General features: G+C 40.7%; 1 protein-coding gene across 15 annotated transcripts in view; it reads left to right on the forward strand.

The window, feature by feature from the left end:
- The window catches only part of LOC147032414 (ubiquitin carboxyl-terminal hydrolase 17-like protein C), a 69,994-nt gene that overhangs the window by 816 nt on the left and 53,365 nt on the right, over nucleotides 1-15,813 (forward strand). For 14 of the 15 annotated variants that reach the window (XM_085870039.1, XM_085870038.1, XM_085870041.1 and 11 more), the window contains exons 1-8: nucleotides 7,424-8,000; nucleotides 8,808-8,872; nucleotides 10,072-10,142; nucleotides 11,215-11,297; nucleotides 11,494-11,605; nucleotides 11,839-11,979; nucleotides 12,610-12,794; nucleotides 15,085-15,641. In XM_085870039.1, coding sequence (XP_085726165.1) covers nucleotides 7,903-8,000; nucleotides 8,808-8,872; nucleotides 10,072-10,142; nucleotides 11,215-11,297; nucleotides 11,494-11,605; nucleotides 11,839-11,979; nucleotides 12,610-12,794; nucleotides 15,085-15,451 — 1,122 coding nt within the window. In that variant the 5' untranslated portion in view covers nucleotides 7,424-7,902 and the 3' untranslated portion in view covers nucleotides 15,452-15,641. Of the gene's footprint in view, nucleotides 1-7,423; nucleotides 8,001-8,807; nucleotides 8,873-10,071; nucleotides 10,143-11,214; nucleotides 11,298-11,493; nucleotides 11,606-11,838; nucleotides 11,980-12,609; nucleotides 12,795-15,084; nucleotides 15,642-15,813 lie in introns of those variants that run through there. The other variant, XM_085870044.1, reaches the window with a different exon arrangement.

Here is a 15,813-nt window from a genome sequence, read left to right on the forward strand (position 1 = left end):
CTGCTGTAGGATTCACCTTTTGTGGCTCTTAACTTTCAAGTTGACGATTTCGTTAGTACCTGTCCATGACTGCTTGTTTGTTACTTACGAAATCTAAAGATTTCGTAAGTATATTGATGCCTTCCGTTTCTGTTTGTTTGTTTGTTACTTATAAAATCTAAAGATTTCCAAAGTATATTGATGACTTCAGTTTCTGTTTGTTTGTTTGTATGTCTGTATGTTTGTTTGTTTGTAGGCATGATAACTCGAGAACGGAAGAAGCTACCAATGTCAAATTACACCACGTGATTCAGGAGGGTGATGGCAAGTGCTTATTAGATTTTTGTCGAAATCGGTCAAAGGTCAAGGTCACAGTGAGGTCAAACATTCGATTTTTGATGGTTTGGTACAGAATCGTCGAAGAAACTTCTGGTTTGCATCGCTACCTTCTCATGAGACAGTTTTTATTAGACAAGGTCAGAGGTCAAGTTGACGATTTCGTAAGTACCAGTCTATGACTGCTTGTTTGTTTGTTTGTTTGTTTGAAGGCACGATAACTCGAGAACGGAAGAAGCTACCAACGTGAAATTACACCACGTTATTCAGGAGGGTGATGGCTCGTGCTGGTTAGATTTTGGTCAAAATCGGTCAAAGGTCAAGGTCACAGTGAGGTCAAATATTCGATTTTTGATGGTTTGGTACAGATAACTCGAACGGAAGAAGCTACCAATGTCAAATTACACCACGTGATTCAGGAGGGTGGGAGCTTGCGCTGATTACATTTTGGTCAAAGGTCAAGGTCACAGTGAGGTGAAGCATCCAAAAAATGATAACTCGAGAACGGAAGAAGCTACCAATGTCAAATTACACCACGTGATTCAGGAGGGTGATGGCTAGTGCTGATTAGATTTTGGTCCAAATCTGTCAAAGGTCAAGGTCACAGTGAGGTCAAACATCCAAAAAATGGTAACTCGAGAACGGAAGAAGCTACCGATGTCAAATTACACCATGTGATTCAGGAGGGTGATGGCTAGCGCTGCTTAGATTTTGGTCAAAATCGGTCAAAGGTCAAGGTCACAGTGAGGTCAAACATCCAAAAATTCGATTTTTGATGGTTTGGTGCAGAATCATCGTAGAAACTTCTGGTTTGCGTTGCTACCTCCTCGAGAGACAGCTTTTATGAGACAAGGTCAGAAGTCACGTTGACGATTTCGTCAGTACCAGTGAATGACTGCTTGTTTGTTTGTTTGTTTGTTTGTTTGTAGGCACGATAACTCGAGAATGGAAGAAGCTACCAATGTCAAATTACACCATGTGATTCAGGAGGGTGATGGCAAGTGCTGATTACATTTTGGTCGAAATCGGTCAAAGGTCAAGGTCACAGTGAGGTCAAACATCCAAAACATTCAATTTTTGATGGTTTGGTACAGAATCATCGGAGAAACTTCTGGTTTGCGTCGCTACCTTCTCAAGAGACAGCTTTTATGAGACAAGGTCAGAGGTCAAGTTGACGATTTCATAAGTACCAGTCTATGACTGCTTGTTTCTTTGTTTATAGGTATGATAACTCGAGAACGGAAGGAGCTACCAATGTCAAATTACACCACGTGATTCAGGAGGGTGATGGCTAGCGCTGATTCGATTTTGGTCAAAATCGGTCAAAGGTCAAACATCCACAACATTCAATTTTTGATGGTTTGGTACAGAATCATCGTAGAAACTTCTGGTTTGCGTCACTACCTTCTACAGAGACAGCTTTTATTAGCCAAGGTCAGAGGTCAAGTTGACGATTTCATAAGTACCAGTCTATGACTGCTTGTTTCTTTGTTTATAGGTACGATAACTCGAGAACGGAAGGAGCTACCAATGTCAAATTACACCACGTGATTCACGAGGGTGATGGCTAGTGCTGATTCGATTTTGGTCAAAATCGGTCAAAGGTCAAACAGTGAGGTCAAACATCCAAAACATTCGATTTTTGATGGTTTGGCACAGAATCATCGTAGAAACTTCTTGTTTGCATCGCGACCTTCTCAAGAGACAGCTTTCATTTGACGAGGTCAGAGATCAAGTTGACGATTTCGTAAGTACCAGTCTATGACTGCTTGTTTGTTTGTTTGTAGGCACGATAACTCGAACGGAAGAATCTTCCATTGTCAAATTACACCACGTGATTCAGGAGGGTGATTGTGAGTGCTGATTAGATTTTGGTCAAAATCGGTCAAAGGTCAAGGTCACGTGAGGTCAAACATCCAAAAAATGATAACTCGAGAAGGGAAGAAGCTGCCAATGTCAAATTACACCACGTGATTCAGGAGGGTGGTAGCTTGTGCTGATTACATTTTGGTCACAGGTCAAGGTCACAGTGAGGTGAAGCATCCAAAAAATGATAACTCGAGAACGGAAGAAGCTACCAATGTCAAATTACACCACGTGATTTAGGAGGGTGGTGGCTTGGCTGATTACATTTTGGTCAAAATCGGTCAAAGGTCAAGTTCACAGTGAGGTCACACATCCAAAACATTCGATTTTTGATGATTTGGTACAGAATCATCGTAGAAACTTCTGGTTTGCGTCGCGAACTTCTCAAGAGACAGCTTTTATTTGACAAGGTCAGAGGTCAATTTAACGATTTCGTAAGTCCCAGTCTATGACTGCTTGTTTGTTTGTTTATAGGCACGATAACTCGAGAACGGAAGAAGCTACCAATGTCAAATTACACCACGTGATTCAGGAGGCTGATGGCTAGTGCTGATTAGATTTTGGTCAAAATCGGTCAAAGGTCAAGGTCACAGTGAGGTCAAACATTCGATTTTTGATGGTTTGGTACAGAATCGTCGAAGAAACTTCTGGTTTGCATCGCTACCTTCTCAAGAGACAGTTTTTATTAGACAAGGTCAGAGGTCAAGTTGACGATTTCGTAAGTACCAGTCTATGACTGCTTGTTTGTTTGTTTGTTTGTTTGAAGGCACGATAACTCGAGAACGGAAGAAGCTACCAACGTGAAATTACACCACGTGATTCAGGAGCGTGATGGCTAGTGCTGATTAGACTTTGGTGAAAATCGGTCAAAGGTCAAGGTCACAGTGAGGTCAAATATTCGATTTTTGATGGTTTGGTACAGATAACTCGAGAACGGAAGAAGCGACCAATGTCAAATGACACCACGTGATTCAGGAGGGTGATGGCTTGTGCTGATTAGATTTTTGTCAAAAATCGGTCAAAGGTCAAGGTCACAGTGACGTCAAACATCCAAAACATTCGATTTTTGATGGTTTGCTACAGAATCATCGTAGAAACTTCTGGTTTGCGTCGCGACCTTCTCAAGAGACAGCTTTTATGAGACAAGGTCAGAGGTCAAGTTGATGATTTTGTAAGTACCAGTCTATGACTGCTTGTTTGTTTGTTTGTAGGCACGATAACTCGAGAACGGAAGGAGCCAACAATGTCAAATTACACCACGTTATTCAGGAGGGTGATGGCTCGTGCTGGTTATATTTTGGTCAAAATCGGTCAAAGGTCAAGGTCACAGTGAGGTCAAATATTCGATTTTTGATGGTTTGGTACAGATAACTCGAGAACGGAAGAAGCGACCAATGTCAAATGACACCACGTGATTCAGGAGGGTGATGGCTTGTGCTGATTAGATTTTTGTCAAAAATCGGTCAAAGGTCAAGGTCACAGTGACGTCAAACATCCAAAACATTCGATTTTTGATGGTTTGCTACAGAATCATCGTAGAAACTTCTGGTTTGCGTCGCGACCTTCTCAAGAGACAGCTTTTATTTGACTAGGTCAGAGATCAGGTTGACGATTTCGTAAGTACCAGTCTATGACTGCTTGTTTGTTTGTTTGTAGGCACGATAACTCGAGAACGGAAGGAGCCAACAATGTCAAATTACACCACGTTATTCAGGAGGGTGATGGCTCGTGCTGGTTATATTTTGGTCAAAATCGGTCAAAGGTCAAGGTCACAGTGAGGTCAAATATTCGATTTTTGATGGTTTGGTACAGATAACTCGAGAACGGAAGAAGCTACCAATGTCAAATTACACCACGTGATTCAGGAGGGTGGGAGCTTGCGCTGATTACATTTTGGTCAAAGGTCAAGGTCACAGTGAGGTGAAGCATCCAAAAAATGATAACTCGAGAACGGAAGAAGCTACCAATGTCAAATTACACCACGTGATTCAGGAGGGTGATGGCTAGTGCTGATTAGATTTTGGTCCAAATCTGTCAAAGGTCAAGGTCACAGTGAGGTCAAACATCCAAAAAATGGTAACTCGATAACGGAAGAAGCTACCGATGTCAAATTACACCATGTGATCCAGGAGGGTGATGGCTAGCGCTGCTTAGATTTTGGTCAAAATCGGTCAAAGGTCAAGGTCACAGTGAGGTCAAACATCCAAAAATTCGATTTTTGATGGTTTGGTGCAGAATCATCGTAGAAACTTCTGGTTTGCGTTGCAACCTCCTCGAGAGACAGCTTTTATGAGACAAGGTCAGAGGTCACGTTGACGATTTCGTCAGTACCAGTCAATGACTGCTTGTTTGTTTGTTTGTTTGTTTGTAGGCACGATAACTCGAGAATGGAAGAAGCTACCAATGTCAAATTACACCATGTGATTCAGGAGGGTGATGGCAAGTGCTGATTACATTTTGGTCGAAATCGGTCAAAGGTCAAGGTCACAGTGAGGTCAAACATCCAAAACATTCAATTTTTGATGGTTTGGTACAGAATCATCGGAGAAACTTCTGGTTTGCGTCGCTACCTTCTCAAGAGACAGCTTTTATGAGACAAGGTCAGAGGTCAAGTTGACGATTTCATAAGTACCAGTCTATGACTGCTTGTTTCTTTGTTTATAGGTACGATAACTCGAGAACGGAAGGAGCTACCAATGTCAAATTACACCACGTGATTCAGGAGGGTGATGGCTAGCGCTGATTCGATTTTGGTCAAAATCGGTCAAAGGTCAAACATCCACAACATTCAATTTTTGATGGTTTGGTACAGAATCATCGTAGAAACTTCTGGTTTGCGTCACTACCTTCTCCAGAGACAGCTTTTATTAGCCAAGGTCAGAGGTCAAGTTGACGATTTCATAAGTACCAGTCTATGACTGCTTGTTTCTTTGTTTATAGGTACGATAACTCGAGAACGGAAGGAGCTGCCAATGTCAAATTACACCACGTGATTCAGGAGGGTGATGGCTAGCGCTGATTCGATTTTGGTCAAAATCGGTCAAAGGTCAAACAGTGAGGTCAAACATCCAAAACATTCGATTTTTGATGGTTTGGCACAGAATCATCGTAGAAACTTCTTGTTTGCGTCGCGACCTTCTCAAGAGACAGCTTTCATTTGACGAGGTCAGAGATCAAGTTGACGATTTCGTAAGTACCAGTCTATGACTGCTTGTTTGTTTGTTTGTAGGCACGATAACTCGAGAACGGAAGAATCTTCCATTGTCAAATTACACCACGTGATTCAGGAGGGTGATGGTGAGTGCTGATTAGATTTTGGTCAAAATCGGTCAAAGGTCAAGGTCACCGTGAGGTCAAACATCCAAAAAATGATAACTCGAGAAGGGAAGAAGCTGCCAATGTCAAATTACACCACGTGATTCAGGAGGGTGGTAGCTTGTGCTGATTACATTTTGGTCACAGGTCAAGGTCACAGTGAGGTGAAGCATCCAAAAAATGATAACTCAAGAACGGAAGAAGCTACCAATGTCAAATTACACCACGTGATTTAGGAGGGTGGTGGCTTGGCTGATTACATTTTGGTCAAAATCGGTCAAAGGTCAAGTTCACAGTGAGGTCACACATCCAAAACATTCGATTTTTGATGATTTGGTACAGAATCATCGTAGAAACTTCTGGTTTGCGTCTCGAACTTCTCAAGAGACAGCTTTTATTTGACAAGGTCAGAGGTCAATTTAACGATTTCGTAAGTACTCGTCTATGACTGCTTGTTTGTTTGTTTATAGGCACGATAACTCGAGAACGGAAGAAGCTACCAATGTCAAATTACACCACGTAATTCAGGAGGGTGATTGCTGGTGCTGATTAAATTTTGGTCAAAATCGGTCAAAGGTCAAGGTCACAGTGAGGTCAAACATCTAAAAAATGATAACTCTAGAACGGAATAAGCTTCCGATGTCAAATTACACCACGTGATTCAGGAGGGTGGTGGCTCGCGCTGATTAGATTTTGGTGAAAATAGGTCAAAGTTCAAGGTCACAGTGAGGTCGAACATCCAAAACATTCGATTTTTGATGGTTTGGTACAGAATCATCGTAGAAACTTCTAGTTTGCGTTGCTACCTTCTCGAGAGACAGCTTTTATGAGACAAGGTAAAAGGTCAAGTTGATGATTTCGTAAGTACCAGTCTATGACTGCTTGTTTGTTTGTTTGTTTGTTTGTTTGTTTGTAGGCACGATAACTCGAGAACGGAAGAAGTCACCAATGTCAAATTACACCACGTGATTCAGGAAGGTGATGGCTAGTGCTGATTAGATTTTGGTCAAAATCGGTCAAAGGTCAAGGTCACAGTGAGGTCAAACATCCAAAACATTCGATTTTTGATGGTTTGGTACAGAATCATCGTAGAAACTTTGGTTTGCCTCGCTACCTTCTCCAGAGACAGCTTTTATTCGACCAGGTCAGAGGTCAAGTTGACGATTTCGTAAGTACCAGTCTATGACTGCTTGTTTGTTTGTTTGTTTGTAGGCACGATAACTCGAGAACGGAAGAAGCTACCAATGTCTAATTACACCACGTGATTCAGGAGGGTGATGGTTTGTGCTGGTTACATTTTGGTCAAAATCTGTCAAAGGTCAAGGTCACAGTGAGGTCAAACATCCAAAAAAATGATAACTCGAGAACGGAAGAAGCTACCAATGTCAAATTACACCACGTGATTCAGGAGGGTGGTGGCTTGTGCTGATTAGATTTTGGTCAAAATCGGTCAAAGGTCAAGGTCACAGTGAGGTCAAACATCCAAAACATTCGATTTTTGATGGTTTGGTACAGAATCATCGTAGAAACTTCTGGTTTGCGTCGCGACCTTCTCAAGAGACAGCTTTTATTAGACAAGGTCAGAGGTCAAGTTGATGATTTCGTAAGTACCAGTCTATGACTGCTTGTTTGCTTGTTTGCTTGTTTATTTGTTTATTTATGCTTCAAAAACGAAAAAATCTGTCAAAACAAATCCAACCAAATTTTGCATTTTGCCTCAGGGTATCTCAACTGTGGTTTCTGTCTGGGTAGCATATCTGGGGAAGGCGATTCAGAGTGGGGCGAAGACCCAAAGTCTCTCTGTAAATGTGCATTGTTTTTCATCACCTGGTGATCGTCAGTGTTGCAAATCATCTTCTTGTACAAAGAAAAGTAAAAGAACTTGAGAATATGCATCACAGTGATGTTGAAATTTGAATGAGAATAATTAAAATTTTTATTAAATGCTTCATTTCACTCATTTTAAGCGGAAGTTAAAACCAAACTCTCAAACACTGAGTTTCACAGCGAAGCAGAAGCGATTTTTGGTCACGCCATATATAAGCAGCAAGGATGGTTGATGAAGGTGATGTTAGCTGACTTCCGAGCAGATGGAAGATGACCTCGTGCAGATGATAGAGTGAATAAAACAGAATGTTTGTGAAGTTCAAAATGTTGTTTTGATGAAATCCGTCAGTGGAGCAATGCGTCAAAATGCATTGTGTACTTTAAATTTGATTGGTAAGGTATTACCTTTTTCTATTAAATCTAACAATTTAATGTTGGAATATAATTCCCACTGTATTATTATGCTGCATGGTGACCCAACTGATTTGTTTTTTTTTCCATATTTATTTCGCTGTTAAAAGTCAAAGATTTCTTTGATTTTAAGATGAATGGATCACCATTTTATGGAGCCCTATTTGTATGATTACAGGTTTTCCGAAACAAATGCACTATGGACGCCAGGGAGATGCACACAAGTTCTTCTGGAATCTCTTGGTCACAATGCATTTGGATGCTGGGTGAGAGTATGACTCCCTCTTTTGTGTATTATTTTACTGCTGTCTGCTTTTTCTATACTTTGTGCATTCTTTTCCTGCAATCAAAAATTATCGTCTTCATTATTCCACATCTATAAAGTATGAATATCATCAATTTTTATCTTTCTCTTGTTTCATGACCCTGATTATTCCCACCATCTCGAGCGGTTGGCCAGGTAAGACTGTTCGAGCTGGTCACACCTGACTTTCGAATGATGTAATTTGGACGGGAATTTGCAATTTGGAAAGAATGCCGGTGATAACTCCACTACTCTTCACGAAAAACAGCGTGAGGTCTTTTCCATCAACCAACCAATGCGAGTCGATGGGATACCCAACTTAACATCCATTTTAGGAGTGGCAAACTTTGTGTTGCAATGCCCTACCTGCGAAACACCAATCCAGCAGGTTATAGTGGGGCCGAGAAGAGTGGGTTAGATGATAAAAGTGAGAATGAGATGGTGAGGGTGAACACACACATTCACACACAAACACAAACACACACATTAGGCAATGTGAAAAGAGCACAAACACGGTTCGTCTTGTTCAATGTGAGAGATAAGGTCAGTACAGTAATAACGCAATGAAAGTCATGAACGGCGATTTCCAGTTGAGTTCAGATCTTGCCACACCATTAGAGCGGTAGCTTACAGCTAACTTAGCCTCGTTAGTGATCAAACCCAGAAGACAATAATTCTAGGCTTACTACCAACTCAGCTATTCTGCAACTCTAACCTCAGTAAGCACATTATTTATGTTTGAACATTTATGTTTTGTTGTTCTTCACAGACGCTGTCAGCATGGTTCCTCAAAAATCATCAGTGAGATATTTGAAGGATCTCTTCGATCTCAAGGTGAAATATTACAATGAATGCAGTAAATGTTTTGCTTTACATTTCATTCAGCAAAGGAGGCAATGCATGATCACTTATAAAATGTTTTCCAAAGTGAATAAATTCAAAAACATTTGCTTCGCATTTGATTCTGGGCTGACAGGATGCTGCAGAGGTATGCACACTCGCCTCTAAGCTGTCTAGTCTGGGTTTGAAATCCCGTCCCAGCTGTAAACTGTCACCCCGGTGTTTCACAGTAATGGGTGTGCAGTTCCTCGGATGGACTTTAAACTGCTGTCCCATCTGCCAGTATTCGTTGGTGGATGTTAACGATCCAAAGGTATCTTTCGTGAAGAGTAGGCGAGCTATCGCCGGCACCCTTAAAAATTACAAATTGATGCCATAATCAGTAGAGGGCATTGCATCAGCCGCACCGTAAGCCAATGATGCTACCCCGCAGCCTTGTGCTGCATATGAAAAAAGAAGAAAAAGAAACATTTGATGAATCATCTTGACTTCAATAAATAACAATCAACTTCCCAGTTAAAATGCCACCAACAATAAAAAAAAATGGAAGTGTGTGTGTGTGTGTGTGTGTGTGTGTGTGTGTGTGTGTGTGTGTGTGTGTGTGTGTGTGTGTGTTCATGTTCGTGTGTGTGAGACATGTACTGCATTTCCAAACCAGTGGACAGAACAAATTATAATTTGATGGTTTGACTTGGAGTGTACCTAGTACGGTTTTAGGTGTGAAAAAGAATTCATAGTCATGGGGATTTGGGAGGGTTTCTGTACGTGGTATAGCACCACTCCCAATGAGAGAGTGTATCGCAAGTCGCAGCGGTTTACAGTATTATAATAGTCGACATCTCTGTTTGAAAATTTTACAGAATCGAAAACTACTTCGCCAATTTACTTCTGTGCTCTGTATTTTATGCACTCCTAAATGGCTGAACGAAATAAGTTGAAAAGTGGTGGTTGTACTCTGGGTGTGTGGAGAAATGCTCTAATAAGTTGGGCTGGCCACCTCCAACTTGTGTTTTTTGGGATGGCCTCCAACTTGTGTCATAAAAATGAAGAAATCTTGTTGTAATTTAACATCTGCCTCTTTCTTTGTTTTGTTTGACTTCAACCCCCTCCCCCCTCCTCTCCACGCGTCTCCTGGAAGGAGTGAATGGTTTTGTTGGTTATAATTTTTAATTTTCTGTCCCTTTATTTTTCAGTGAAATGCCTGACTTGCCAATCTGAGTCAAATCAGTACCATCCGATGATGGATATTCTTCTTGATATTCAGGTTTGAATTTTAATACAATTATTTCTATTCCACCCTATCTTCTGATTCTGTGAGCCATCACAGGTGGACAAAAGGAAGTAAAACTCGAGAGTTCAGAGAATGCTTTACCCATGCATTCTTGAGAAAAAGGACATGCTAAGGGTCTTTTCAACTCTTGCTTTGCATTTCCGAGCACAATCGATGGGAGCTTTGCTCATGAACTTTCAATAGGAGGCACGATGGGTCAAAGGGAACAGTCCAGAGCTGAACCTTCTGCCAACTATTCTCGAAGAAACTTGCGGTTTTGGAATGATATTTGAGAATTATATGAACTTATACAAACATCTTTTGGACGAAGTTAGCATGTCAAGGCTCTGCTGTTGTTGTCTGAATCACGTTATTTTTCTGCCCTGAGAGCGCATGGCAATTGATAGCTGGTTGAGAAAGCATAGTTTTTTTGACAAAGTCCTGACAAACTTTTGGAAGTGCAAACAAAGCGATTTGTGTTTTTACAATGTTCAAGTACATAAATCAATTGAAATGGAATATTAGTTTTAAAGGTTGTGGAAAAAACCCCCAAAAAAACAAAGCATTTAATCAGAAGTTTACCACCATTGGTGCAGCATCTTTTTCACCACCTTGTTTAACAAGTTTCATTAATTATTTGTGCTGGTTGTTTGTGTCCTTTATGACATCCTTAAAAACAGTAAATTTCCTGCTTCGATTGATTTTCAATTTTGTTTGACTGCCAGACGAAAGCAATTGCTTTCCCAGAAGTATACATGTGTACTCAGAGTGAGAATGTAAAATTTGTCAAATTCAGAGCCAAAGTGCTGCTTAATTGCAGGTTTGTGTTCCGATTCATGTTCTGCAGTGTTCAGAATGGAAAATTCACTTGAAATTAAGTTGTCACTCGATTACATAAATGGACAAACAGAGTGAACCAATTGCTTAATCTCGCTTTGCGCGATGGCGGCTCCGTGTTATTCAGACATCTGGGGCAGCCGGAGGTGGGGGAGGGAAGAGTACTATAACTTGACAGATCTTGTGTAATCATGACATACGTATGATCTATTACGCTGACCTTCCACAGAATGCTTCAAAGTTAAAGCACTGCCTGCAAGAATTTGTGAAAGAAGAATATTTGGATGAAGACAACAGTTATTTCTGTGCACGGTAAGTGCACGGTTGTACTATTTATTGCAAAGGATGGGCCAGATTGTACGTGAAATGATCTTCAAAAACATTGTGATAATTTTTAAGTCAGCTGTATTAAACATTACTGATGGTTGATTTCCAGGTGACCAGATTCCTCAGTGATGATTTCAAATTTCATGACGATGTTTAATGGGTTTGTGGTGATGTTTTCCAGGTGTAACATGATGAGAGCTGCTTCCATGTCCACAGCTATTGCACAGCCACCAAACATCCTTACCCTCATCATGAAGTGTGTCTGCACTTTTACTGGGCGAAAGATCACAAAGGTACTTTTATCTTTCTCTTGAACATTTGTGCACTCTAAAACCTGCTCCATAAGATATGCCTTTTGGGGATATGAGACTTCATCAAGCATGATTGCAGAGTTGCTCACTGTGTGTCTAGTTTTAGTTCCACAAATGACTGATAAACCTGGTTACAAGCAGGGAATGACTTTAGAAATTGGATTGAAGTGGTGTTTGAACATTTGACTTCCCATTACCTTATTGTTTACCTCCAGGCTGTTCCATTCACTGAAAAACTAAACCTGCGCCCTTATATGGCACAGTCGAAAGGCCCTGATGTCAATTACTGCCTCTATGCTGTCCTTGTTCACGATGGTGTAAACTGCAACAAAGGGCACTCTTTTAGCTTTGTGAAGGTGAGCAATCCATGTGTGATTATTGGCTATTGTCTGACCTCGATGTCACCAGAATTTTCTGCACGTGATGTAATTGAAGACATTCATCTTTTTCAATGCAACCAATCAATGTTGTAATAACCGGAGTTTATGTTTCTTTTGTTGACCAATCGACACAGGTATGGGCAGATCAAAGGGAATGTTAGGTTGGGTATCCAGTCTATTTGTACTTTATTTTGGTCATCACAAACTCTTACATCTTACATCAATTGTTGGGATCCAATTTGATCTCATCCTCTGATCCTTGACTTTTGAGGAAAATCGTTTTTGCAAATAATACACTGAGTGGTTATCATTTGGCTTTCCAGTGGCAATTGGCAGGAGAATGTGATATTTATACCAGGCATTAATGCACAGTGACTTTGCCCAGTGTTTTGGTTAAGCTGCAAATTTAAGCAAACAGCACAAACGTTTTTGCTCTTACTCTTTATAAAAGACATCCTTTACGTTTCTTGTCTGGACTGACGTCCAGCGCTGTCAGTTTTCAATGTTACCAAATGGAACTTCTAATGTGAAATGGATGACTCATTGTTTGATAGTATGAGTTTTTATCACAAAGCAAAGACCATCATTGGGTGCACTTTCCCGCAGGCAAGCAACGGCAGTTGGTATAAGATGAATGACTCATTTGTGAGCCCCGTAAATCTTGGTGATGTCTTGAGGCAACAGGCATACCTGTTGTTTTACGTGCGATCGGATGGATTCAAACAAAATTGGGCGGAAGATGATGTTGGAAGAGAACAGGAATCTTCATGTTGCGTGAAGCTCCCAAAGTGGTACGTGTATACATGATCTCTCACAATAATATCTTTTATGTCCTATTTTCACCACAGTTTCTGTGCTGATGCCTCCATCCATCACAGTTTTTGTGGTTGTATGACATTTCAGCAGCAACAAAGAAAAAAAATCATTTCAGCAGTAACAAAGAAACAAACCCAAATGACTTGGTTCAAGTCACTATGCAGTATTTATTAAAACCTATGTATGACTGTTGGAGGAAATATCTTTGCTGTGCCAGTAACAGAAGCATAGTTGAGTGGATTGCTCAAGGCGAGTGGAATCAAGGTAACAGAAGAAGATGATGGCCGGGAAACCAAGAGGTTCTCTCATGAAGATGACAAAGTGGGGGATGTTACAGCTTTCCCTGTAAACAGCTGAGAGTCTTGTTTCTAAGCTGATCACTTTGTACAACATTTTTCATCTTTGTCACAAAACCAGAAGATTCTTCCCTTAATCGATGTACAAACTGGCAGGAGGATGAAGTACAATTTTTTCTTTGCAAAGTCCAAGCAAAAACAGTAAACCTCGCATTCCACTGTGACACTGTAAATGGCAAAGCGATTGATGACGGGGCTCTTCTTCTCCCCCTTTACCTCACACTCTACTTTTCCATTCATGTATTCTCATGGAAAAAAAAACAATTCGTGGAAGTCCCTCCCATAAAAAAAAAACTTCTCACAATTGCTGTCTTATTCTACAGCAACCAAAAATCTATTTTGACTTAAGCGATCTTTCTGCCCTCATCTTTTGGAACAAACATCTCAATTCAACAAACCTTAAACAACCATGTATGTATCTGTCAAATAATTTATTCCACATTGAGTCAAAGGCAGGCATAAAAGCATCAACATCGCATTGCACCAATACACTGCCTAACCGATACTTTGGACAATTGTTATCCCTGCAAGTCATAACTACAGATTGGAGATTTGGTTGGTGTGTACATTTCACCCATTATGCTAAACACCATCACCATGCCATGTCACGCAAGCATCTAAAGTATTTCATACACACAATCCCCCAATGGTGTGGGATCTGAATCCATCCATCGAGTGGGACCACATTCTCCACAGAGTATCAGTGATGCGAACACAGTCTCCTGGGATATTGGGCACAATCCTGGACAGATCACCATTCCAATGTCAGAGACTTGAATGGCTCAATCATCTCATCAAGCTCATACTCATTTTGCCAACCTCAGAAGGATGACAGGCTGAATCAACCCCACCAGGTATGAATTTAACAGTTAAGCAGGATTTCAACTCAGGACCCTAAGATCCCAAGCCCACCACCCTAACCATTAAGCCAACACCAGGCATGAATCTGAATGATGTGGAGGATAAGCAAGCATTGGCATCGTTTGTCAGTGAATGTTATCAGATGTAATCACAGCATCACTTCGACATGGAACTTTACCATTACAGACGTGTTATTCGGGCTCCAACTCTTGTTGTACAATCGCTCAATACTCTCCATGATTGGCGTTATTTTATTTTTATATTATTATTATTATTATTATTATTATTATCCTGGTGTTGGCTTAGTGGTTAGGGTGGTGGCTTGGGATGCTTGAGATCCAAAAGGTCCTGAGTTCAAGCCCCGTTGGCTGCTGAATTAAAACTACACCAGGAGGTTGACTCAGCCTGTCATCCTTTCAAGGTCGGCAAAATGAGCACCAGTGTACTGGTAAGGGGGACACTGCATCAGCGGCATAGCTGTGTCCCAACCAATGATGCAACCAGCAGCCACAGGCTGCACTCGATGGAGAGAGATTATTATTATTATTATTATTATTTTCTAATTGCCTGCACCATGACATTATTGATCTTCTGTTCCTCTCACTCTCTCGAGGTTTATTATTGTTATCATTATTATCGAATAACCTGCACCATGACATTATTAATCTTCTGCCACTCTCACTCTCCCGAGGTTTATCATTACTTATTATATTTGCCACATGCGATCCCTTCAGACGAGACATAACCAGTAAGTTTGTTTTCTGAGGCCTCAAGATCTAGTGAATTATCATCAACTTTCATAGATGATGTTATTCCTAAATGAAAAATTTTCAGTGAATGATCACGATAACTTATTGTCCTCCTAAGTTAGGCCACCAACTTAATGACCAATCTTCATACGTACAAATAAACCATGGTAATTAATATTCAGATAAAGACAGATTTTGCATCTTTATCCATAATATGAGATTCGGTGTTTTATTTCCTCATGAAATTGAGAGTTTGTAAAAAAGACAATGACTTCACATTCAATTTTTCTCCCATCAAGGTCTTCCCAAGAAAGTACCTGCCAGGAGCAGGAGTTGCAAGAGAGGCGAAGAAAGAGCAACAGTAATGAGTGTGATGAAGACCTCTGGGAGGAATACCCAAACAAGAAAAGGCGAATTCAAAAGGAAGAAATGACACACTGCAAAGAGTTGCATTGTAAGCGAGATCTGAAGAGGAAGCACAACAGTGATGAGTGTGATGAAAACATCTGGGAGGAATACCCAAAGAAGAAAAGGCGAATTCAAATGGGAGGAATCACCCACTGCAAAGAGCTGCGGTGCAAGCGAGGTCTGAAGAGGAAGCACACGTATGAAAATGAAAATGAAAAGGAAAAATTCGTGAGACAGTACAAATGCCAGAGAGTGTGAAGAGAGAATGTGGGTGAATTGAGTACAACGATCAGGAAGACATATGAACACAAATTATAAATGTGGATGCGGTGATGTGGGCCGATGGGAAAATGGAGTCTGGGAGGACATTTGGGCCATCAATCTGGGTTGAAATCAGTTGAAGACAACGTGAAGACTTTGATGAGTTTCCCATCATCTGAGACAATCGGTATTCTTTTGCATCTCATCTTCTAAATATTTGGAGTTTGATTAAAATTGAATATTGCTGCTTTTTATCATTTCTGATTGTTGAATCATGATGTCAGCTCAGAAATCATGGGACATTTCCAACACATGTGACTAATTAAGTTGAGAAACGTTTTCCCTTTTCTTTTCTTTCT

The sequence above is a fragment of the Eptatretus burgeri genome, chromosome 2 (assembly GCF_056783735.1).
Source record: "Eptatretus burgeri isolate ZD-2024b chromosome 2, Ebu_testis_v1, whole genome shotgun sequence".
Lineage (NCBI taxonomy): Eukaryota > Metazoa > Chordata > Myxini > Myxiniformes > Myxinidae > Eptatretus > Eptatretus burgeri.